General features: G+C 40.8%; 1 protein-coding gene across 7 annotated transcripts; it reads left to right on the forward strand.

The window, feature by feature from the left end:
- Positions 1-571: 571 nt before the first annotated feature.
- MFF (mitochondrial fission factor) lies at positions 572-22,909 on the forward strand. 7 transcript variants are annotated; one of them, XM_088060954.1, is made up of 10 exons: positions 572-720; positions 5,044-5,261; positions 6,123-6,295; positions 7,243-7,331; positions 10,694-10,768; positions 13,873-14,031; positions 16,373-16,390; positions 19,572-19,634; positions 21,795-21,879; positions 22,244-22,909. In XM_088060954.1, the coding sequence occupies exons 2-10, from the start codon at positions 5,045-5,047 to the stop codon at positions 22,373-22,375; spliced, it is 1,011 nt and encodes a 336-aa protein (XP_087917080.1). In that variant the 5' UTR covers positions 572-720; position 5,044; the 3' UTR covers positions 22,376-22,909. The 7 variants fall into 7 exon arrangements, with proteins under 7 accessions (XP_087917080.1, XP_005527096.1, XP_087917081.1 ...); XM_005527039.3 differs by lacking the exon at positions 16,373-16,390; XM_088060955.1 differs by lacking the exon at positions 10,694-10,768.
- Positions 22,910-23,242: the final 333 nt, after the last annotated feature.

Below are 23,242 nucleotides of genomic sequence, written 5' to 3' on the forward strand. Positions count from 1 at the left end.
ACACCATGAAGCAGCAGCTGCTCCTCGGTTCTCTGAAAATCAGTTTCAGGAAGGGTCAGCAATGGTGCCCTTGGAAGCGTTTCAGTTCCGTCCCCCCGTGCTCTGCTGGGCAGAGCTGGCGTGTGCGCTGGGGGTCAGCGGGGCAGGAAAGGGACGGCTGTCATCCACGTTTGGTGACAAATGTCCTGTGCTGGTAACGGGGCGGTGCTGGGTGTAGGCCAGGCAGGGCCGAGGCTGAGCGGGCGGCGGGGCTCTGCCGCCGAGGCTGCCCTGGAGCAGCGGCTTCTGCCCGTGTCAGAGCTCAGCACGCACCCGGACACGCTCTGCAGGCATGGGGCACACGCCACCCGTCCGTGTGTCGGCACAGAGCGCGGTGCGGTGCAGCCCAGCCCCGGCCAGGACGGGACCAGCCCGCTCCGCTGCAGCCGGGGCGCGCCGCGGGTCACCTTGCCGGCTCCCCCAACGCGCGTGCGCGGCGCCCGCTGCCCGCAAGAAAGATGGCCGCCCCCGCCTCCCGCGCCCCTGAGGCACCGGCGAGACCTGCTTCCGCCCGCCTCCGGTCACGTGACGCGCTGCCCGTACGGAAGCCCGATGGGGACGCGCAGGCCGCGTTTGGCGGCTGACCCGCGGAGCGCGGTGCGGGCGCGGTGCCGCGGTGCCTGACGCGCTCCCGGCCGGGCCGGGCTGACAGCGCTCCCCGGCTTCCTCCCGCTGCACGGGGTGAGTACGGACTGCCGGGGCCCGGAGGCAGCGGTCTCAGATCCACTCGGAAGGCTCGGCCTGCCCGCGGAGCCGCAGCCGGCCCTTCCCCGCGCTCGCAGCCGGAGACCCTTCAGCCCATGTGTCCCCCTCGGCCGCGTGTCCGCCCAGCCCCCTCAGGGCCCCTTCCACCCCGGCTCCCGGCCGCCAGCACCGCCCCCCGGCCCGACCCGGGGCCCTTTGGGCTGTGCCCCGCGCCCCCGGCCCGGTGCGGGGTCACTGCCGGCTCGCGTGGGAGCGCTCGGCAGCGGGGCAGGCGCTGAGCCGGGGGCTCCCCCGCCCGCGGACGCTCCCGGGGCCAAGCGCCGAGACCGCGAGCTCCCCGGTGCCCTCGGCCATTAGCGGCTGACCCGCCGCGACGAGCCCCCCAGAAAGGGAAAGAAGCACCTACACCACCTCTATTCCCGAATGCTTTTAATGCCGCCACAGCGCAGTGAATAGTTGGGTGTTGCAGAAAAAATGGTTGTCAGAGGGACGTTTTTTCCCTAAGGTTCTCCAGTACTTTTTTTCTTATTTAAAAAAAAGAATAGTTTTTTTGCTAAAACATTCTGCTGGAGTAAAACAGACTTGAAAGAATGCAGTCTTTAGTGTTTTGTGATCATACAGCCTTGCTCGTGTGTAATAGGTAAATTTTGTTGATGCCATCCCAGTGCTAAGGAGAGGGACGGGTGTACTGTATAAGCACCTGTAACTATACATTGCAGAACAGCTTTCAACGCTTATCCTACCCCTGGTGCTCATCTCCCTCAGGTTGTTCTGTTTGTGCTTTGTTAATTCACCCTGTCTGATCTGTATTCTGACAGTTACAGGGCCCCTTTGGGTCCTTAACTCCTATTCTTAACTTTGCTCTGAGTCTTCCTCCTCTTACCTGTTCAAGGATATCTGGACGCTTGCCAAGGGAACACTTTGTAGCTTATGTACCCCAGAACAGAGGCTCTGTGAAGTAACCACATCAGGAACAAACAGTAATGGAGCTGGAGAAGCTACAGTTTGGTGTGGGTTGCAAAATCCCCCTCTGAGCTCCGTGCTGCCAGAGCTATACTGTTACCAGAGCTCATCTCCTTGTATCTGGGGCTGCACACACGATGCAGAGCATTCCCAGCTGCAGCACAGATATGGCCAGTGTCTGATTATGGCCAAAATGCTGCCAAATAGTCATCCCTCACATTTGTATGCATTGCTTCATCCTCATCTCTTCTGTTCTTGCTTAGGAGAGGGAGGTACTCCTGTGTCTTTCTGAACATGTAACTCACTTTCTATAACCTATTTTTTGCTCTCTTGCATTATTGCCCTCTGGATTTCCTCCTTCCTTTCTTTCTTCTATTAAATGCTGCTGATGCTCATTTGCACTTCAGCTGTTTTCTGTCTGTTTGTCCTGTATTTGTGATTGGATCTTTATTGTCTTATTATTCTCAGACTTCTATTATCATGCCTATTTAAGAGGTATTTAGTTCTGTAAATATCAATTTTAAAATCCTCAGTCTCCCGATTTATTATTAATGCTTTCTATAAAATGCTTTGTGTAACAAGGACACTGCAGAAAACATAACTTTGTTTTGTTCAGAAGCTTTGTTAAAATGTTTTATCTGTTGCTGAGATCTCACTGTTTCTTGTTCTGCTGTTCTGTTGTAAAAAGGAGTAAAAATTGAAATCACTTTGACGGCAAATACAGTTCTCGGTGACACAAAGTAGACAGGAAGTAGACAAGAGTAGGAAGATATTGAGGTATTGCATCTGCAGGTCCTTGGCAAGTGCTGCTAAACCCACACAGTGCTATTTAGTTTATAAATACTTGCTACTGCTGTCTGGTTTTGTGTAGGTTTTGCCTTGCAGCTGGAAAGCAGTTGTGCAAGCAGACTTGTGTCCAAAAGCCATGCCAAGCTGTGGGGAAGCTGTGATACAGACACTGCTGCAGGGCAGGGATACTTGTTCACTAAAATTGGAGCTGGCCAGGTGTTTCAAAATGACAGTGAGCAAGCAGGGAAACACCTTTTGTCACACATGAGCAGTAAGTTTGTGCTTACACTTAAAGCTGTTGCCAGTCAATACTCTGGGTACTGTAAGTTCTTAAAATTTGGTCTCTCTCTTGACATTATTTATGAGATTGGGAAATGCTTTACTGATTACAGACAATGTCTAAAATGAAAAGCACCTTTTGGAATGTAGAAATCTCAGAAGGCTGTGTATTTTGTTCATGTCACTGGCTGATCTAGCCGGTGTCTTGCAAGAGGGACAAATCTAGTTTATAAAATCAAATGGCAGGGATGAAAAAACTCCATGTGAAAAGGTTAAAATTTTTGAAGTGGCAGATGCTTAAGCACCTCTTGAACTGCTATAAAGTGTTTATTCCTAATTAAATGGGTTCACTTTCTTTCACTTGACACAAACAGAATTAATACAGATGGATTAAATGTGCAACATTTCAAGTATTTCCTTGAAAACTAACTTTTTTAAAGTTTACTCAGACCTTTTTTTAAGGTTACACAGTGGCCATTTTGCCTGCTCCCTGATCACCTGTTCTCCTACTGTGCTACAGTGACACTTGGAGATTATTGAGATACTTTATTTGATCTCTGGTGATAGGAGCCTTACAAATAACACTGCAGCTCACAGGACAGACTTTCAGGTGATCACATCTTGGATATAGTGTGTGCATTTGTGTGTTACATGATCCAGGTCCTTCCCTGTGCTTCTGTCCATTGTGTGAAGGTTACTCAAGGTTTATTGATAAATGTGGAAGTATTGCTTGTGTGAGATGGTGGGAGGGAGGGAGGGCTTTGCGGACTGTCTCACGTGCCTTGTGGCTGCTCTGCACTGAGGCCTTTTGCTCTCAGAGTTCTGCACGTTCAGCTCAGCAAAGTGCACACACAGCGACAGACGTGGCCTTGTTGCCAAAAATAGTAAAGGAATGTAGTTGCAATTTTAGTGGCAAACCCTGCCTTTTTGCCAGAATGGGTTACTTCATTTGGGGACCTACTTAAGCAACACCACTCATAGATTTTGTGCTAGAGTAAGCCACGCTTTGCATAGGCAGGCTTGCTAGGAAAGCTATATTTACATGTTATATATATATATGTCTAGAAACTTTATTTTCCTATTCTAATCCTACAAAACCCCATCATCTCAGTGTGAGCTGTTGACAAGCCCCCCAGCCGTTGCCTAGATGAAAAGTTTTCCACAGCCAGTTCTTGCAGCTTAGTGTTTCCTCTGGGAGCCCCTTTCCAGCCCCTCTCCAAATGCAGCTTCAGGGTGTCTCTTGACAGAGCCCACAACCATTATATGGGTCTGAGCCATCAGCAAGGTCCACTGGCCACTGCCCAGGTGATCAGCTTCTCCCAGCTGTCTGAGGTCCCATTCCAGCCACCCCCGGGTGCAGCTCTAGGATTTATTTTTCTCTCAACCTTAAATCTAGTTTCAAACTCCCAGTTACCTTGGTCTTTGGTACAACTCCCAGCAATTGCATTAATAAGTTTCTCACAGCCCAGTTTCTAGGAAACTCCTCCACTAAGGAATATACGAAGTATTGGCAAACTCTTCTAAGTTTAAATGAAGTCTTGTTCTCTCTCCTCCCCATCTTGTATCAGTTCCGCAAAAGTAAGATGTTAATTTACAGAAAAATATAGAAGTGAGAAGTTTAAAGAATTGCTGCACTTGGGATGGGTTATGAATACTCTCAGTTTTCAAGCTTATTTGACAGGCTGTTGATAAAGAACTTTGTCCTTGTAAAATGGGGTAAGATCTGGGTGACTGACAGTGAGAAGGAGGCTGCTGCCCAGGCTGAGTTTTTTCTGTCATTCCACCGCCTCAACAGGCAGTTTTGTGAGACTTCAGCCATTTTATCAACCACCAGTATACTGGATTTGTATAAATGCAAATCAATAATTCAGATTTCTCACTGATCCTGAATAGATTTCTTATCAATCCTACCGATTCTTTGATGTGTTTGTTTGTTTATGTTTCTATTTCTGCCAGCCATTGCAGGAATAGTACCTTACCTGCAGAATTTCTAGGTTGGTTTTGGTTATTTTTATTTGTTATGGATCAATTTGAGGACCCTCAATTTGAGCGTTGTCTACAGTATCACTTTGTTCTTGTTTCATTGCTGGCACCTCTCAGCACTTTGTGACTACACTGCCTATGAATTTTACTGCGTAGTTTGTTCCATTAAATAAGACTCTTCAGTTAGGATCTCCCACTCTCCTGGTATTCTGAACAAAGCATCTCCTTTCCATGGTTCTGCTGGGTTCCTGTCCCGCTCTGAGGGTGTTGGGTTCCCTTTGGCAGGATGAGCGGGGCCGCGTTCCCGTCCCCGGCTGCCGAGATGGCAGAGATGAACCGGCTGCAGTATGAGATGGAATACACCGAGGGCATCAGCCAGCGCATGAGGGTTCCCGAGAAACTCAAGGTGGCTCCTCAAAATGCTGACCTGGACAAGGACAGCCAGGAAGGATTTCCAAATGCCAGTGTAACTATGCAGGTTCCAGAGCGGATTGTAGTGGCAGGTACGTCTGCATCGCAGTGCAGGTGAAAATTTAAATTAGTTCCCCAGATTTTTGGACGGAAAAAATATATATTGATACATCATTTTTAAAAGAACAACCTGTAAAATGCTTTCTGGTGTTTAAACAGTTAAAGCTCTTTAACTTGGGAAGTTTTTTAAGGTCTGAAAATGTTTCATGAATAGTTTTGGTGTAGCTTATAATGGAGACAGCTGATGAATTAATTATGAGCAGAAGGTTTAATTGCTGATGTATCATCTTACTATGCTATTTTTGGATAAAATATTACTGTTTATTGATTTACGTACAATTTTTAGTAATTAACCATAAACTAAAGTAACTATAACAAATTTTGGAGATAGATTTTATATTTGTCATGCAAGATGTGTTTGATTTTAATCAGAATGCTAATTTTGTTAAGAATCTGTCTGTTATGAGTGGACTCTATCAGTATTATTTTAGTATTTGTGGTCATGGGCCTTATAGTGGCAGATCCAGAACTGCTGAAGGTCTAACAGTTTGCAGAATGTGTAGTATACATATATTTTATACTTTGATGTTCCCAGTCAAGGATACCACTGATAGGAATGTGTCTTGAGTGCTCTCACTTGCATAACAGTTGATGTGGTTCAGTATTGCTCAGGATCATTGTCCTCAGGGAAACTGCTCAAATAAGTGTAAATATGGTCTTTATGAGCACTTTAACAGTAGTTTTTAACACGTGAGACCTGTTTAAGAAGATTATACTTCATCATTTGGCATAGGCAGGAGAAGTTACTGCTATGATGTCCTGTTGAACTTTTAAGTACTGGCCTTCAGGCCTCAGAAGAATTTGCTTTCTATTGACAACGAATGTTCTTGCAGGTAATAGTGAAGACATTCCATTTTCCAGACCAGCAGACCTTGACATTCTCCAGTCTACTCCATTCAAACCACTGGCATTGAAAACTCCTCCCCGTGTTATTTCTCTTAGTGATCGACCGCTAGATTTTTTGGACCTAGAAAAACCTCCACAGCAGACACCTCAAAGTGAAGAGGCCAGTATTATTTTGCTTTTTCCTTAGATGAGAAGCATTCTGCTAAAGGAAGTGAAATGACCAATGATTTCTCTACTGTGGTTCAGATCAATTTGGTGCTGACATGTTGGGAAAATATAAAAATATTTTTATTAGCACTATAGTAGTTCTGTGTAGGGTTTGAAGTGGCAGATGGCCTGGGATTGCCACGCTCAGCAAGCTTACTCACTACTTACAAAACTAAAGTCGTAATTAGAGCTATTCAAAATACTTCTAACAAAAAAAGAGGGTTTTTTTTATTTATAGAATATCAGAAAAATATAAGTTTCTTATCATGTGTATAGTTATACATTATAATGTATGTGCTTAACTTCTGGAATTCATAGCCAGATGATGTAACACCACACAATTAATGAGTTTTAATGAAACTCTGAAAAAACCGACTTCAAAGAATGGTGTAATTTTGGCATCCAGATGAATAATGGAAACTGATACTTTAAAAATGGAAAATTATTTATGAAGCTGCATATTCTATAGACAAATTAAATATAATAGAAATATATTTATCTCTGGTAATAGGAAATAATCCTAGAATGGGTAAGGCTGGAAGGGACCACTGGAGTTGATCTAGTCCAGCCTCTCTCAGCAGGGTCATCCTAGAGCATGTTACTCAGGATCATGTCCACACGGCTTTGAGTATCTCCAGGGAATATTCACAATTCTTTTGGTTCACAATTTTGACATCAGGTCACGTGGATAGGTAACAACAGGATTGCAGTAGGTTTGGGGCTTGATTTTACATGTACCAGCATCAGATCTGTCATCAGGTGTTTTCCTCCCAATCACTGCAAAACCCATGAAAATGTGCCTTTGTATCTGAGGGCAGATCTGACTGACAAACCTCCAGTGCACAATGTTGTGTCCTGGAACTCTCTGGCTTTTATGTCTCTCTTGCTCCCGTGCTGCAGGTGCGCTCGGTGGGAAGGCTGAAGAGAGAGCGTTCCATGAGCGAGAACGCCACGCGGCAGAACGGGCAGCTGGCCCGCAACGATTCCATGTGAGTGCAGCCCCCCTGCAGGGCCACTGCTGCAGCTTTGGGACACACTTCCTTTGCTCCTTACCTCCTCCTTACTTGCTTTTCCCAACTAATGTTCTGTTTGTTGTGGCAAGAACATAATTTTAACTATTATAACACCAGCCTTTTTCTTCTTTTCTATGGGTTTTGTTTAGGGAGGTGACTTCTTGCAGTGGATGGGTGGAAGTGTCTGTGGGCTCACAGTTGGTTTCACCAGTTATCAGGAATTGTTATTTCAGGAGATTTTTCAGTTTCTGAATTGGTATAATATTTTTTCTCCCCTGAATTCAGAGGAAATGGAGTTCTTTCTGAATCAAAATGTTCCCAATTCTCTCACTGTTAACATTACAATGATTTTCATCCATAGGAGAAGAAATACTTTTATTTCTTCATAAATATTAGAATAAATAATTTCTCTGTGGTGTCACTGTGCTTCATGTATTAGAATCTGTGAGTATATGTATCTTAATCTTTTCTGACCAAAATGGAGAGTTTAGAATTGGAAACTTCCATCTGTTGCTACCATCCTAGGTAGCAGTTCTTAGGGTGCCTTCTGAAGACATACATGTCTGTAAACTTTTATTAGATATGATAGTCCTGGATTAGTCATGGCTTATTCTGAGTGACAGCATCTTTCCACCTGGAAATAACTGGTTTTGCAATATAACACTTAGGAATCTTTTATATACAAATTTTAATACAGCTGCCATAAGGAATACTTGCCTTCGAAAAGGCTTTAGATTTAAGATTTGAAAGATGGGATTCATCTGTGCCAATTTAGACTGTATAACAGTATTGCTAAATCACCATCAAACTTAATTTTCAGAAACTAGAGGGAAATAAGTGCATAACCTACTTAGGATCTACCTGTTTTTAGTCTAAAGTAGATCAAGTGAATTATGCCCTAGAAATGCCTGTTTTCTTCTATTTACATCAGGGGCACTAGGAGGTACTATGTGTACTACATATCTGTCCACCTGTTAATTTGGCTAAAATGAAATGTACTCTGATGCATGTTCCAGACATGTTATACTTCTCCTTCTCTTCCAGATATTCATGGAAATTTTGTTTCATATCTTCCCCTTCTTATTTGATCAGACTTTTGGTTCTTACAAGGTTATAGATTGCACATGTCTAGGTGCTGATGTCTGCAGAGTCACACACATTTACTGAGCTGGCAAAACTTAATTCCCATCTTTAAGCTCCTGATCAGCTCAGTCTCTGGGTGTTCTGTCAGCCTCCTTGGTGTCCAGGTTCCCTGTGGTGTCACTCATCCAGTAATGTCCCATTGGGCTGGACACACACTATAATGTCACTTCAGAATTGCTTTCTCTTGCCCATCTGGTAGTTTGGACACGGTAGATGCTGGAGTACCATGGTCTCCATGTGATGGGAGCTTCCTGTGGAAATATTTCTCCCTTTGATGCTGCCAGCTCTACTTTGCCGGTTTTTGATGTATTGCACTTAAAAGGAAAAAACAGATGGTAAAGAAATTCTTGCAAATTTTTGAAATTGCTTTACATTTGATCCCTGTGTTAGTTTAGTCTTCTAAAAGTCATGGGCCATGCCAGCCATCTGAGAAAATCGCAAGAACAGCTCTGCCTGTTGTTGCTGTCAGATTTCTCACACGTCTGGACTTCTCAAATCTTAAAATCCTAAATCTGTAAAATTCGTCCATGTGTTTTGCTGTCACTCAATAATTATATATAGAATTACTGAGTTTACATGGTCTGAATGTTATTTGCTGTCACAGTATTTTAATCTACTATCAATCCTTCAGAGGCTTAGCAATACAATAACCACCTGGAATCCTGTAAAGTTAAAAAGGCTGTGATCAAGGAACATATAACTGGCAGCTGGCATGACTCAGTTTATCATTTATAAAAGCCAGGAAACTGTGACACACCTGGAGAGTAGTTTTTCTCTTTTGATGCCCACGCTAGTGCTTGATAAGGTCTGTCAAATAATAATTCCAATGCCAAGCACCTTCTATTGTATCTTTTTGATTGATCCAGGTTCTCTTCTCCTGCTTGTAAGATAAATAACAGCTAGATGATATTGAGCCTTCTGATCTGTATTCTCTGTTGTCCCTGTGGAGGATACCCTTTTTCCTGCAGATAATGTATTTTAGTAGAACTTAATTTTTCTCTTGTCCTCCCAGGTGCTTATGACAGAAGTTGTGCTGTGTCTAGTGTTAGAAATCACTAAAATGTTTTGAAATCACAGATGTTCCTAGAAATGGCTTCTTTCTCTGCCATAATTGCTTCTTCTGATTCAGTATGATCCAAAGAAAGAAATTTGAACATGCTATGGCACTCTGATGCTGAGTCTGACATTTCTCCCTCATCTGGGTTTTGTCACTCTCCAAGTAAAGAATGTGACATTTTACCTAGCTAACTCTCAGGAGAAAAACACCATGGTCACAGTGGAACCTGTGTGGCTCCCACAAATGCAGGAAGGCCAGGCCTTCTGTACTTGGTGAAAAAGTAACCTCTTGGCTCTTGTTTTCTCACAGTTTAAGCCCTCAGGACATATAGTATTAAACAGCAAAAAAAAATGACAAGTTTCATGTAAATCTATTCTTTGCATTATAGAAAATGTAATTGTGCAGCTGTTGCCTCATTTATATCACCTTCAAATACCTTTACCATCTGGAAATAATTATTTTCCAGTTAATTACAAAAATACAAGAAACTAGCTGCTCTTAAAGTTCTTATATCCAGTGTTGTTGGCTGAAAAAATAGTTTACTTCTGCACTGACAAATGCTGTGGTGCTCTATCTTGACAAAAATCAGTTCTTTTTTTTTGTGCTTTGGTTTGGTTCACATCTTCAAATAGAAAAGGAAGTTCACCTGGGCTGATCAGAGGCTGTGATGAGGATTGAAGAGACACTTGGAGCACTGCCTTTTCAAACCTTGGTTTTCAAAATATGACTGCAGTTCTCAAGTTTTAGTCTAGGACACTGTTGTCCTCCTTGGACAAAATATTCAGATGTACTGTGTGAAATTCCAGTACTTGACTTACAAAGTGACAAAATTATACATTCTGGAATAGATTGTGAAAGTTGGCTGGACTCCCTATCACAGCATTCTTGACATGCACAAATAGTGGTTTCTCTTCTACTGTCTTTCTCTTCTTGTCATCCAGTTGCATGCAGAGACAGTTCTCAGTTTGGCAGCTGGGCTTCACTAAAGTTATGATTCTCTAATGCTCTTAGAAATCCTGAGACTAACAAGTACCTGCTGGTACAGTAACTGTCTGTGTAGCAATAATGACAACTCTCTAAATTACAATCCCTCTATTTCTAAGGATGCTTACTTAAGAGATTACAATTATTATTCAAGGTGGCACAGATCAGATACTGTCCCAAGAAATAAAATGCCACGGTTCCAGTCACCTCTTTCGACTAAGGATTGCACGTAAGCCTGAACGTTACCTGGTATATGAAAAGCAAGACTGTGTTTAATTCTGTAGCTCTCTGCAATACTAATATGCTGACTAAGTACCTGTAGTTTAGAATGTAAAATTTGAAACAGCTACACTGAATGTGTGGTTTTTAATTTTGCATCAGGATTTCTCAAACTTGGCCAAATTGCTTCCCTCTCTAAAGAGCATAGGGAAAAATTCCTGACAGCCAAGGAAAGGGACAATTAAATTTCAAAATAGCTTTAATCTCTTGGACTCTTTGTTCTTTGGCTAGTTTTGAATAGCTGGAGAAACAAAGCTTTTTGTTGGTCATTGCCAGCCAATGCTGAATGCAAGGATTCCATTTCTGTATTGGAAATCACCAAACCACCAAGAGTACATGAAAAAGTGGGCAGGACTTAATTTTTTTTTTCTCCAGCCTTTTCCTTAGAATAACACATCTTTCTAGAGAGTTCAATTTCACAGCTTGAGAAATTCTGTTCTTCATGCAAATCATGGAGGAAAAGGTGATGGTGTGCTGTCTGTCTGTGTGCTTGAATTTAAAGTAACCTTGGTTAGTTAAATCTGTTTACCTCTCATTTGATACTACCAGAACTGCAAGTCAGAGAAATACCTGGAATAAAGCCTGTGTACACCACAAATGCTTTGAGAAGGTTTAGGGGAGATTACTGCTAAGCTAAAAACTGCATATAGCAGAATGCTACTGTGCTCTTTCATAGTAATGTCTGTAATTTCATCTTGTTTTAGTTGGTGTCTGTAACCAGGGAGGAATAAAATAAGTGGCTGGAGCTGTATATAAGAATTCTTTTCAGAGTTGAGAAACAAAATTATGCCTACAACTAAGACCATTGCACTAGAAATGGAGGGTAGGGGGATAGCCAAAATGTCTACTAAGTGCTCATTCTGCATATTAGGGAATTTCCTTATGGCAGAGATTTTTTTTTTTTGTATGTTATCTGGGGTGATTTGTGTATCGGTAATTGCTTCATAATATTTCTTCTCCATGGTCTCTGACATAGTCCAAAGAACTACCAGATGCTTACAGGACAGCAATTTAAAATCCTGAAAAAGGAAAACAGAAGAAAAATTTTGCTTCTCTTTCCACCCCTCAGTCATGGTCTTTGTGCCCTTCATAGAATTATTATATTTTTTTTTTATTTTTCTGTATTATATAACTTTGAAATTAATCATCACATGTAACTTAATTCTAGAGAATTATATACAGTTTTAGTTAAAACTAGGGATTTTTTGTTTTGCTTTTTAATTTTTTAGAATCTTTTTAGTATATGCAGAAATCTTTGTATGCCAATATCAATACTGTATTCTAGTAATACCATTCTGGACAACAGGAATTCCACAATGTTTTCTGTTTTGCAATATGTCCAAATATTATTTGCTACCTTTTTTTTTAAGTTGTCTTTCACCTTTTCTGTACAACTCTGAGGTGATGTACAGGAAAAATTAGTTTTAATGTTAAACATACTGTGAGTTCAAGCCTTAACTTGTCTCTCATTTACCTCAATCCAGCAAATCCACAAGGAGTAAAATTTCTGATAAATTCATTTCAGTGGCAATATTTTGAATTTGACCCTGCTGTTTGATGTTTTTCTGCTGAATATTGGCATTTTTATTGCAATTCTGGAGTAAAATGTGTATTGATTACACAGTAGAAGTCATCATAAATATGGAAGGAAGATGGATTCTACAAGTGTGGGAGAAAGATAAAAGCTGTAAGGAAGCACCCAGATATTTATTGAAATGTAGTCTATGGCAAACTGAAAAGATAGCTGCCCTTGAGGTAACAAACAATGACCAGCATCAGCGAAGCCCCAGTTGCTGCAGTCTGAGAATGTCCCTTGAAGCCCAGGATGGTTGAGCTCTGCTGTGGGTGAGGTGACATTTGTGTAACATCCTTTGGTTCTGTCTGTTCAGTGGAACTTTCTGTCCTGCTCAGTTTTGTGATCTTGCTGCCAGCCACGTGCACAGCAGCTCTGTTCAAATGAAGAGGAGCCACAGCATTCTGAGCCAGCTAGAGATTAGCTGAATATCAAACCACCTTCCAAGTACTCAGCATTAATGTTATAGTAAAATGCCAAGGTCAAAAAGATTGATATTTTAAATCCAAAGGTGTTGTAACAAAGCACAAGTGGCAAGGAAATGTGTTGAATTATGGGTGCTAATGTAGAAATAAAAACTAACCCAAGATTTAAAGGGTATGGTGGCTTGCACTTGGTTTGCATGTGTGTTAGTATTTACAATTAAGTTAACACAAATTAATTCCTATTAAAAAAGCATCTCACCTCTAATAAAGTTTCCAGATTTAAAAAAAAAAAAAAAAAGGACTTGCTGTGTGTAGGAAAAGTGAATAAAGTCACTTGGAATGTAAAGAAACATAAGCGAATTGTAGGCAGTTTATCAAAACTGTTTTTTCTCTGATAGACAAGTCTGGTATAATCCAAATGGCCATGTTTGAAGTCCAGTCCTGAATATTTTAAATAATACTTTTTGCACCAGTTAGATCATGTAATTTGTTGTCACTGGGATGTGAATTTTGTACTATTTTTGGAATTTGTTAGAGTTCACCTTTAAACTTCTTCATGTGCAAATCAAAATATTGTCTGTGGAAATCAAAATCCTGTGTTGATCACAGCTTCCAAAAAAATTTGAAGGGGTTCTGTGTGAGATTCTCCTTATTGAAAAAGGCTTGTGTTTTGAAAAGAGGTAATCTGTAGGATTTTTTTAGAATGCCAGTGCTTGTAAAAAAAAATCTTCTCATTGATGTCAGTGGAGACTTGAACACTGACTTCAACAGGTACAGATTTATCTGTACAAGCATTTTCTAGGAGTAACTGGTATAACAGATCAAAACTGTGTCCTTATTACTACTTGTGTTTGTTTCTGATGAACATATGTAAATGCAGCTCATAATCCCCACTCTACTCAAATTTTTGGGAGTGTTACCTTACAAGTGGTGGGAGAAGGGTAAACCAAAAGCAAGCAATAAATATTTTGGAATGGGGTCTATCTGAAAAGCTTTTTTTCATTTAAAATCTGACTCTAGTATTTCTCTCTCCATTTACTGTGCTTGTACAAACAGTGTGACCCCATCACTGCAACAGGCTCGTGTCTGTCCTCCCAATATGTTCCCTGAAGATGGAATAAATCTTTACTCTGCTCGTGGCATTTTGTCGTTTATCCAGTCTTCCACTCGTAGGGCTTACCAGCAGGTCTTGGATGTGCTGGATGAAAACTGCAGGTGATTGGTTGTCACTGATTCTGCCAGCTTCTGCTGCTTTGTTTTTCTTTTCTCCTTTTTAGTGGAGTTTGGTTTCTGTTTACACAACGATGAGATGAAATTATTTGCTTTTGCTTTCCTTTGCTTTCACTACTCATAAGCAATTTAAATGTCCAAAATTCACATTTCAAAATGCTTCTGTTTCAAATACAGGATTGTTTTGGTTTCCTTCCAAATAAAAATCTTAATAGGAAGGGTTAGCCTGTGGCTGCAAGGGTTGTGCTGTTCTGAGATTCAGTGTATTCTGCAATTAATACTTGACCCTGAGCCTGCAAATTTACAAGCCTTGTCTTCTGCTTTTCTGTTGGTGAGCAGTGGTGCAAATCAATAAGATTGGGTTGATGATGTCCCAAAGCATTGAAAATGTGCAGAAACAGGGTAGAAGATTACAAGGCTACTTTGATAATGTGTTGAGACTTGAAGCTGTTACGGTTTATACTGGGAATAGTTCTCTCTGAGGCCACATGGCTGATGGTGGCTGCCCTGGATGCTGAGAGCAAGAAGGCAGGGGACGCTGAGGAGTTGGTTGCTCCTCTGATTATTGCTGTCTCTGATTTTATGGATAACCTGACACTTGGCGAGTAATGAGCCAGAACAAGCCTCATAGCAATCCCTGTATAGTTATTTCCATTCTCTTCAGTGGAGTTTTTTTACTTGGTGTATCCTTGGACTGTCTGGATTTGGGATTTGGAAGTGTTCCAAGAATGGCATGTTTAACACCATAGAAGCATTCCTAAAGACTAATAATGGCAATATTCATTTAGCAAGAGCAATTTCCAGGTTAGTTGTATGCCAGCACAGAAGTTCAGGTAACAATTGCACACAGTCTCCAGAGTAGGACTAGCTCAGACCTCCAGGGCTTGCCAGGAGGTTGAATAGTGGAAATAATTGATAAGAACACTGGGAGGAACTGCTCATTTCTCCTGCAGCCCTTCAGTTTGGCCTGTGCTAGCAAGTTCTTAGAAATTTGCTGTCTGCCTCTGCTAATATCTTAGCAGCACACTTACTATGTGTAGTGTGAAGTTTAAATTATTTGCTTTCTAGTTGTTCCGGTAATGAAATGTGACTATCAAGCCAATCTTACTGTGAATGTCTATGTGTTTGCAGTCACTTTCCAAACTGGCACCTCCTGTAGCTCACCATGTTTGCTGACCTGACAATACATAAATGCCCATATTAACATTCCTGAACTGTAAACAACTCCAGTCTTGCTGGTCTTTAAACTGTGTTCTTAAACTGGGACTCAGAAAAACAAACAAAATTAGTTGCATAGAGTCCCTTGAAATACTGTGAGTATTCAATGAATTACTAATGAATTATTTATTCCTGTGAAATGCCAGGCTGTAGCTGTTAAAATTTTGATGCCTGTCTATCAACAGTTGGGATTCAATACTTTTTTTTCCCTTATTAGTATTAAAATTATATAATTATTAATTTGTTTTGCCAAATTAAAGCTCCCAGATAAGACAGAATGGTACTGTGTATGAACAGTAGCACTTATGGATCCTGTGCCAAGAGTCCTTGTTAAAATATAGATTGAAACTGTAGCCCTTTTCCCAGTCTGCAGTGAAGCTAGCAGGTTTTATTCCTGGTTTCTCTTACGCATGTTCTTGCCCGTGTTTTTTTGGATTCTGGAAAACAAATCCATATACGTACATACACTTTCAACTTAGTTCAATTATCAGAAAAATTCTAGGGTTCTGAATATTTCAAAGGCTGTGTTACTCATCCTGATCTGAGTTAATTTTTGAGGTGTTCTTATTAGCCTTCCTAGAAGGAATGGGAAACCTGTTTCTAGTCATCTATGAATAAATAGGTGCTAAAATAATGAACTTTTCAATAAGGTGAAAGTGTATTCTTTGTGGCTGGGTGTTTAGACACCCACCATTACAGCTGGCATGGGAATGTGAAATTTGGATGATCCACTTGCATGGTTGCAAAATATTATTCATTTTAAATTGCTCTAAACCTGCACTGTGTTCTTTTGCTCTGTGTAATGTGCTTTCTATCTCAAAGCCTTACCTATTTTAACATTTTATGCTCAATACTTGAAGAGATCTTTCAAAACTAACAAGATCTGGCTGTGTGTTACTCACTGGAAATATTTTTAACTTGTTTTATAGCTTGTCTTTTTTTTTTTTTTCCCAACATTTTCCAATCTACTAAAACTGCTAACGGTAGGTGCTGATGGTACTGCTGCAGATAATGAGTTATGCCTAGCTCAGCCAGCACTGCTCACATAAAGGGTTATTTAAATGAGCAACAATTTAATGATCACTGTTTACTCTTGCATTTCCTTCAGCTTGGACAAGGACAATAGGTCAGTTTTGGTTTCTAGTTCTAACCATTTTTCTGTTTCAATTTCTTTGGAATGACTGTAGGGACTACCCCTAGTGTCCTTTAAAGGCTGATCTTTTATGCTCTTGGCAGTAGAAGACAATCTGAAAACAAGCCAGCCAAACAAACAAGCCCCAGAAAAGCTCCATGCATTTAAGGATTTTAGTGATATCTTAAATGCAGGAAAAACAGACAATTCCATAACTGTATGAAACAGACTTGTTTTGGACTTTAGACTGTACTTTCAAGAGATGAAGAGCAGTTTAGATAGTCAGTACATTTTATTTAGGAGGAAAGAGCATGGCAATTTATAATTTCCTTTCTTTAGGATAGCCCTTTCTAAAAGGCACTGTCCTTTTCAAATGCCAAACTTCACCCACATAATCATATCCTGAGGTTTTATAAGATCATTTTTATATTGAGAAAGTTAATGATGTTTTTCATTGTAGAAATAAAATAGGAAGTGAGTTAAGACCATCAAAGAGGGCTACACTTGACTCTGGCCTGGGGTAATATTTCAGAAGGAAATTAGATGGGTGTGCAGATGTGGAGGAGGCTGGGCAAGGCAGCTTTGCTGTACTGGAGTATCTGCTGGCAGCCCTGAGACAGGCAAGGGGAGCACTTTGAGCCAGACAGTCCTGTTTGCACTTCAGGAGCCCACCCAGCTCATGTCCAGAACACATCCCTTTATCCTACTGCCCATTCTCATGGCCTTGCTGACACTTGCAGAGCTGAACACAGCTGCTGCCTCTGCTGAGCACAGAGTGTGTGCTGGCCACAGTGCCCCATTCACAGGCACAGCAATAATGGAAACTGGACACAGGTTCTTGAATTGTCCACCCCTTGTTGTTTTCCTCCCAGACCATGTGTTTAGGGTTGCATCCCCACTGTGGAAGCAGCAGAAGACAGACCAGGTTCAGTTGCTCCTTGCCTTACTGCCTGTTTTCCCACTGGTATTAAATTGTATTCCTGAGCATTCCCTTCAAGTTTGGGGTTGCTGCTGTATTTGCAGGGAGTACACATGATCTTGGCATTATGGCCTCTTCAGATCATGCACTAATGTTTAGGATGGAATTGACAGAAGTAGCCAGAAAATTCAAAATTCTAATGTACACATTTTTTTAAAGAAGGTCATGCATTTAATGGCTTGCCTATATTATACTTGTACATCATTATTTACCAAAAAACCTTGCTTCTAATTTTGGTGTAAGGTTCTCAGTTATGAGGCCACTGTGATCTATGTAATCAACTTTCTGTTGATATAAAAAGCCAAGCAAGTGGAAGAGGTGGAGCAATATTGTGGTATTCCTTTTGGGTCCACCTGTAATGAAATAAAATGTGAACTGTAAAGAAAAGGAAGAAATCACCTACAGCTTTTTAACAGCCTGGCTGTGTTGGGAGGTGGGATCAAAGACTTAAGTTGCTGACTTGTGCAGATCCCAGAGTGTTCTGGGTTTGTGCCTTGCTGTAGCCCTCAGCTGTCTCCAAGCCTGTGGTTTTCCTTGGGAAAGGTACTTATGAATTAGGATTGATTAATTCTACAACAGCTGTAAAACTGCCAAAAGATAGCAGAGAGGTTGAATTTAGAGACCATTTGAGACTGTTTTTCTCATTCTACAGAATCCAAATATTGTCCTGTGTCAGATGGCGTGGGAAGTGCCTGCTGGGTACTGGCACTGGCATTCACTTATTTGACAGTTAGTTACAGGTGACTTAAGTTCTTTCTCAGAGAAATTCTGTGACCTTCTCCATAGCTGCTGTTTGCTTGATTTCTTACACTGTCTCAAAGTATTTAGTTGTAGCAACTGTCAGAAGATTTTAGACCAGCTGAATTATTTCTCTGGTTAGGAATAATTTTGGGGTTTTTTTTATAACTTTCTGTGAGACTTTGTACGTTTAAGTAAGAACATTCTTATATTGCACGTATTGAAACAGGGCTTTCTGTTTTTTAAAATACATCATGCTGGCCAAAATGCTAGAGAGGAGAACATTGTGGTGTGCACTTATGGTGCTAACTAGACTAGGACTTGGTCCAAATGAACAGTTATCAGGTAGCAGAGTTTGCCAGGGCTCCTAGATCCTGATCTTTTGAAGTGAAGCTGGTGGCTGTGATATTTTTGCATGGTTCTGGCTGGTTTCAGGCCAGGCCACAGCATTCTCCCACCCACCTTGACACCAAAGCTCTGCCTCCTGCACAGACCTGCTGGAAAGGTTTTCATATCTAGATTCTCTTTGTCTTCAGTTTTATAGCCTGCAGTATACGTGGGTTAAATGCATGGTACAAGTATCTGTCCCAATGCCAGTTGGCATTGGGAAAATGAGAGAGATTGAAGAGATTTCAGGCTCCTGCAGAGTTTGTTGCACACCTGAGATGTGGAACCCTGCTGCCTCATTACCAGAGGCACTGGAAACATAGTGCCAGCTTGTCAAAGGGTACTGCTGGTGCTCACATCTGCTATGAACTGCAATTCAGGAACTTCTCACTGCAAACTTCATGTGTATTAGGAAGTTGCAGCAGTTCAAAAAGCTCTACATTTTCTTCTTGCCTGCCCAGAAAGAAAAAAGAGCAACACTTCTAAGGATGTTCAAGACATCTGCTTGAAGCCTGTAGTCACTTCTCTCTGGAGAAATCTACCTCTCTTCAGACTATATGTGGCCCTTATGCTGCCAGCCCAGGTTTTCTGAATTCCATCCAGCATAGATGAATACAGGAAAGATAAATCTCCCCTTTCCCTGCAGGGAGCAGAGGATGATTAAAAGAGCTTTTATAAGTATGTGTAGTACATTTATTGATTTCCTGTTATTGTTGGGTGAGGTTTTAGATTTGGAGGTTTTTTTAAAACCAGAAGTTTCCCATGTTTATAAGACTGATAATATTCACCTAAATTTCTACTCCAGTAGTTTATCTTCTGTAAATGAAGCTGCTTCATCAAAAAGTTGCTTACACGTCTTAGCTGCAAAAATACTCAGTGTTGATAAAATTTGAATGAGAGAAATATGAAAGTACAATTTACAACACAATAAATTATAGAAGTTATATTGAAACATAGAGTATATCTGGAAGTATTTTGATGTTCCTTTGTTCTTTGTGTTTTATCTCTTATCTCTTGTTTGTCATTTCCTGTTTCTGTCTTGTGCTTTCAATCTACAAAATCCTGCTGTAGGCCAATGTTACGTGGTGGGTCAGCTGCTACCACTTCCTCTAACCCTCATCATGACAACACCAGGTAAAGACCATTTTTTTTTTAGTCATGATCCACTAATTCTAAAAGTCAGATTTTTACTTCCCTCTTTCCAGCAACATTATTTTAAAACACAATGCTCATTTTTATGCTGCCTCTCAACTCTTTGAGATATTTTCAGCCTTTATTCCTTCCCCATCCCAGTCACCTGCCCAGATCTCAGTTGTCTGGTAGATACAATGTGCTTCAGAACTTTGACTCGGATTAATGCCTGAGGGGGGGCTCTTACATTACATGAGCTGTATAGTTTAATTATGTGCTATTTAATAAGGAGCTTGCTCGGAAATTTGGCCTTACCTCACCTAATTTGGAGTTGCTCTCAGCCTGTGATTGTTTGTTGGTTGTCACTGGAGGCCTTTTCACTGCTGTTGTCTTGGCAGATTGACATCCTTTCAGTGGAACTGTGTAAAAGATTGACAGAATCGTATGGTCAGGATGATGGGAAAAAATAGTCCTTTCACATCCATTTTTTCCTATTTGCCATTTAGATTTAAGTGTTTTCATAGAAATGGAGCTTAGATTTGTGTTTAAGTAGAAACTGGATTCAAACAAGTGATTCTTCTCTAAATCAGGAATCCAGTTTTTGAAATAGTCCAAGAGCTATCTCAAGGGGTTTTTTGCTGGTAACCCTCTTGATACTTGGAATGGCTTGGAAATTGTAGAGCAGCAGTGATACATTGTTATGTGAGCTGGGAGGGATGCCTGTGCATCTCACTGAAATGCTAACCCTCCTTACCTTTCCCAGGAGAGGGTGATGGACAACTGTACTGTAGATCTGGTGGAATTTTCTATTTTTTTTACCATAACTAACAAAAACATACTAACAAAAAAATAGCTAAAAAAATACCCTCTTCAGAAATCTCTTTGGTTTTCAGAAGACCTGTGGAATAAGGAATTTTTTTTTTTTTTTTTTTTTTTTTTGCAAAGCTGAAGGATCTCACTGTTATTGAAATCCAGACTAGGGCAACTCTCATGTAGAAATAGCAGTTCTTATTTAGAAACAAAGTATTGATGGGCAGTGATATGTGGAAACTTGACAGTTTGTTGGGAGAAGAGGGGCTGCTTGAGCTGAGGGCATTCTAGAGAAGTTTCAGGAAAGTGATGGAAGAACCCACAGTGCAAAAGTAGTTTCTGCACTTAAGAGGATTCTGCAAGCTCCAGGAATTCTCATATTCTTGTTAGTTCAAGTTGACAAATAACAGTCATAAAATGCTTAACATTCTTTTAGGTGTATTTGTTGGGAATTCAGTAGCCTTGACATTATTTTGCTCCATTTAAGCTGTTTGCAGGTGTTGTTCAGCTGTTGTTGGGTCCTTATAAGAAGGGTTGTCAAGGGGAGCTGATACTGGAAACTAAGGATATAAGACAGAAAGTGAGAAGCTCAGTAGTAGGTGGAGGATCAGGAACTGCTTTACCTGCTTTTGGAAATTAATCTGGTTAAGAGCTAGGACTTGGGTGATCAAAATACAAACCTATATATATATAGACTTTCTGCCACTTTTGAACTGATAATAAATGTTCTGTATTTACTTAACTTGTCCTGTGGTTGGAATAATGCTCTTTTAGAATTGTTGCATTCAGAAAACTGAGAGTGCCCTGGGAACAAACTTTCTAATGCACACAAAGATCAGCAAGCATTGAGTGACTGCACTGGGCTTTGTTTGCCAGATTCTTTGCCTAAAATACAGAGATTAATGTGACTGAGGTTCTTAATCTCAGTAAATATCCCCTTGGGATTTTGAAGTAGGTACTGAGCATAAGACACTTTGCAAGTCTCTGGTTATTTTTACTCTTGCAAGGTCTCTTGCAACTTTGGCACTTTAGGTCAGGTATTGTTCAGGTTTTATGAATCAGTCAGTTAACTGGAAATTGTCTTTTGAAGAGCTGTGTTTCAGCAGGAAGTTTGTCTCTGTGGAGAATTATAAGTGTGGAGAGCAATCAACCCTAATTTTGTCAAGCATCTACTTCATATACGTCTTCATGTGCTTTTAGGATTGTATTGAAATGCAACTCTGTAACAGCTGAAAAAAAAATAATTCTTGTCTCCATCACCACCAAAACCTACATCTACTAGAATGTTGATAAAATATGGTACTTGCTGATCTGTATGGCTGAGACAGCTGAGCCCTCTCCTTCATTCGATAGATATGGTCTCTCCAACTTTGATACGACGCTCGAGGGAACACCAGATGACATGACAGTTGTAGATGCTGCCTCCTTAAGAAGACAGGTATGTAAGACATGGTAGTTGACAACATTAGGACAAAGCTGTAGTGGTAAAATGGGGGAGGAGGTTTTCTCTATGACTACAAAGGTACCCAGAGCAGGAAAGGCAAGGGCTCCTCTCTGTGCCCCTGCTAGACTGCCATCACATATCATGTATTGTTCTGGGAGTCTGGAGAATCTGACTCCATTTCTGTTCCAAAATAATAGGCACTGCAGGATCTGACCACTGCTGATTGAAGACAGAAAGTCTAATTATCAACTGTTAAACATCCATCTGTTTGAGATACTAATTTTACATGGCTATTTGGAAGCTTCTAGAAAGTGTGGCAACTTTTAATGACATATTAAAAGCCTTTATTTGTTTTTAGATAATCAAACTTAATCGCCGTCTCCAGCTCCTGGAAGAAGAGAACAAAGAACGTGCTAAGAGAGAAATGATCATGTATTCCATTACTGTAGCTTTCTGGCTACTCAATAGCTGGCTTTGGTTTCGGCGCTAGACACAGCTCTCAGATTTACTAGTTGAAAACACAAACAATTTGCAAAATTCCCTGTTTCTGTTTCTGATTGTATGCTGTTTTATAATGAATACACTGGAAACTTCTGCCACAGATAAAGGCTCTAGAATTGCAGTGTTAAAGGGACACCTTGTTCAGTTATAACGTATTTAATAGATTTGCATTGCAAATGCTGCAGTATCCTCCATTGCATGCTTCTGTGTAAACATGGACCAGCCCATGGGGAGTCTGCTTCATGCACTGAGTAGTCTCCAGGACTAACCACTGGAGGTTTTGTTGTGAAGAGAACAAATGGAATGGGTTTGGAAAAAAAAAACCAAAAAAACAAAAGCAAAGGAATAAAAGGTCATTTTTATTGTTCCGTTGTTAGATGCAATTAAACAATTGCACTAGTTTTCCTTTAGTCCAAGTAGTTTGAGGTGTGCCATAATCAAGGAGTGTGTCCTGTTTCATGAGTATATTCCTTGTTTAAGTACATGTTCAGGTTGAATAATAAAAGGAATTCTTTGCTAACAAGCAGATTGTCCAGAGGTGTGTAATACGTTTTTTGTTTTTTTTTTTTAGGTTTAATTTTGCAGATGTTTTTCTATAAATTACATTTTTAAGCAAGTTAGTCTGTGAGTGATCAAAATATTATGGAGTACACGATTTTGGTGTAGTATCTTTAATAAAACTCTCTCAAAAAAAGCCCAACCCCAAACCATTCTTTAAAATAATTTTAAGAGAATTTATGTAAACTATTAGTCTTTGAAGTAAGTAGTAGCAGTGGCCTGAATAGCTCCAAAGCAGCACGTGGACATGTGACAGCCCAGTGCGGGTTGTGGCGCTGGTGTCGGGCTGTGTGGTGGG

This window comes from Pseudopodoces humilis, chromosome 11 (genome assembly GCF_049639895.1).
Source record: "Pseudopodoces humilis isolate 2021_Gansu_Grassland_sample_001 chromosome 11, ASM4963989v1, whole genome shotgun sequence".
Taxonomy (NCBI): domain Eukaryota; kingdom Metazoa; phylum Chordata; class Aves; order Passeriformes; family Paridae; genus Pseudopodoces; species Pseudopodoces humilis.

Bases quoted from the DNA above. Each gene is read 5' to 3' on its own strand.
- MFF (XM_088060954.1), top strand. From the start codon at position 5,045: ATGAGCGGGGCCGCGTTCCCGTCCCCGGCTGCCGAGATGGCAGAGATG. The intron at 5,262-6,122 runs GTACGTCTGCAT...ATGTTCTTGCAG, and splicing joins AGAGCGGATTGTAGTGGCAG to GTAATAGTGAAGACATTCCA. The intron at 10,769-13,872 runs GTAAGCCTGAAC...TTGTACAAACAG, and splicing joins CTTTCGACTAAGGATTGCAC to TGTGACCCCATCACTGCAAC.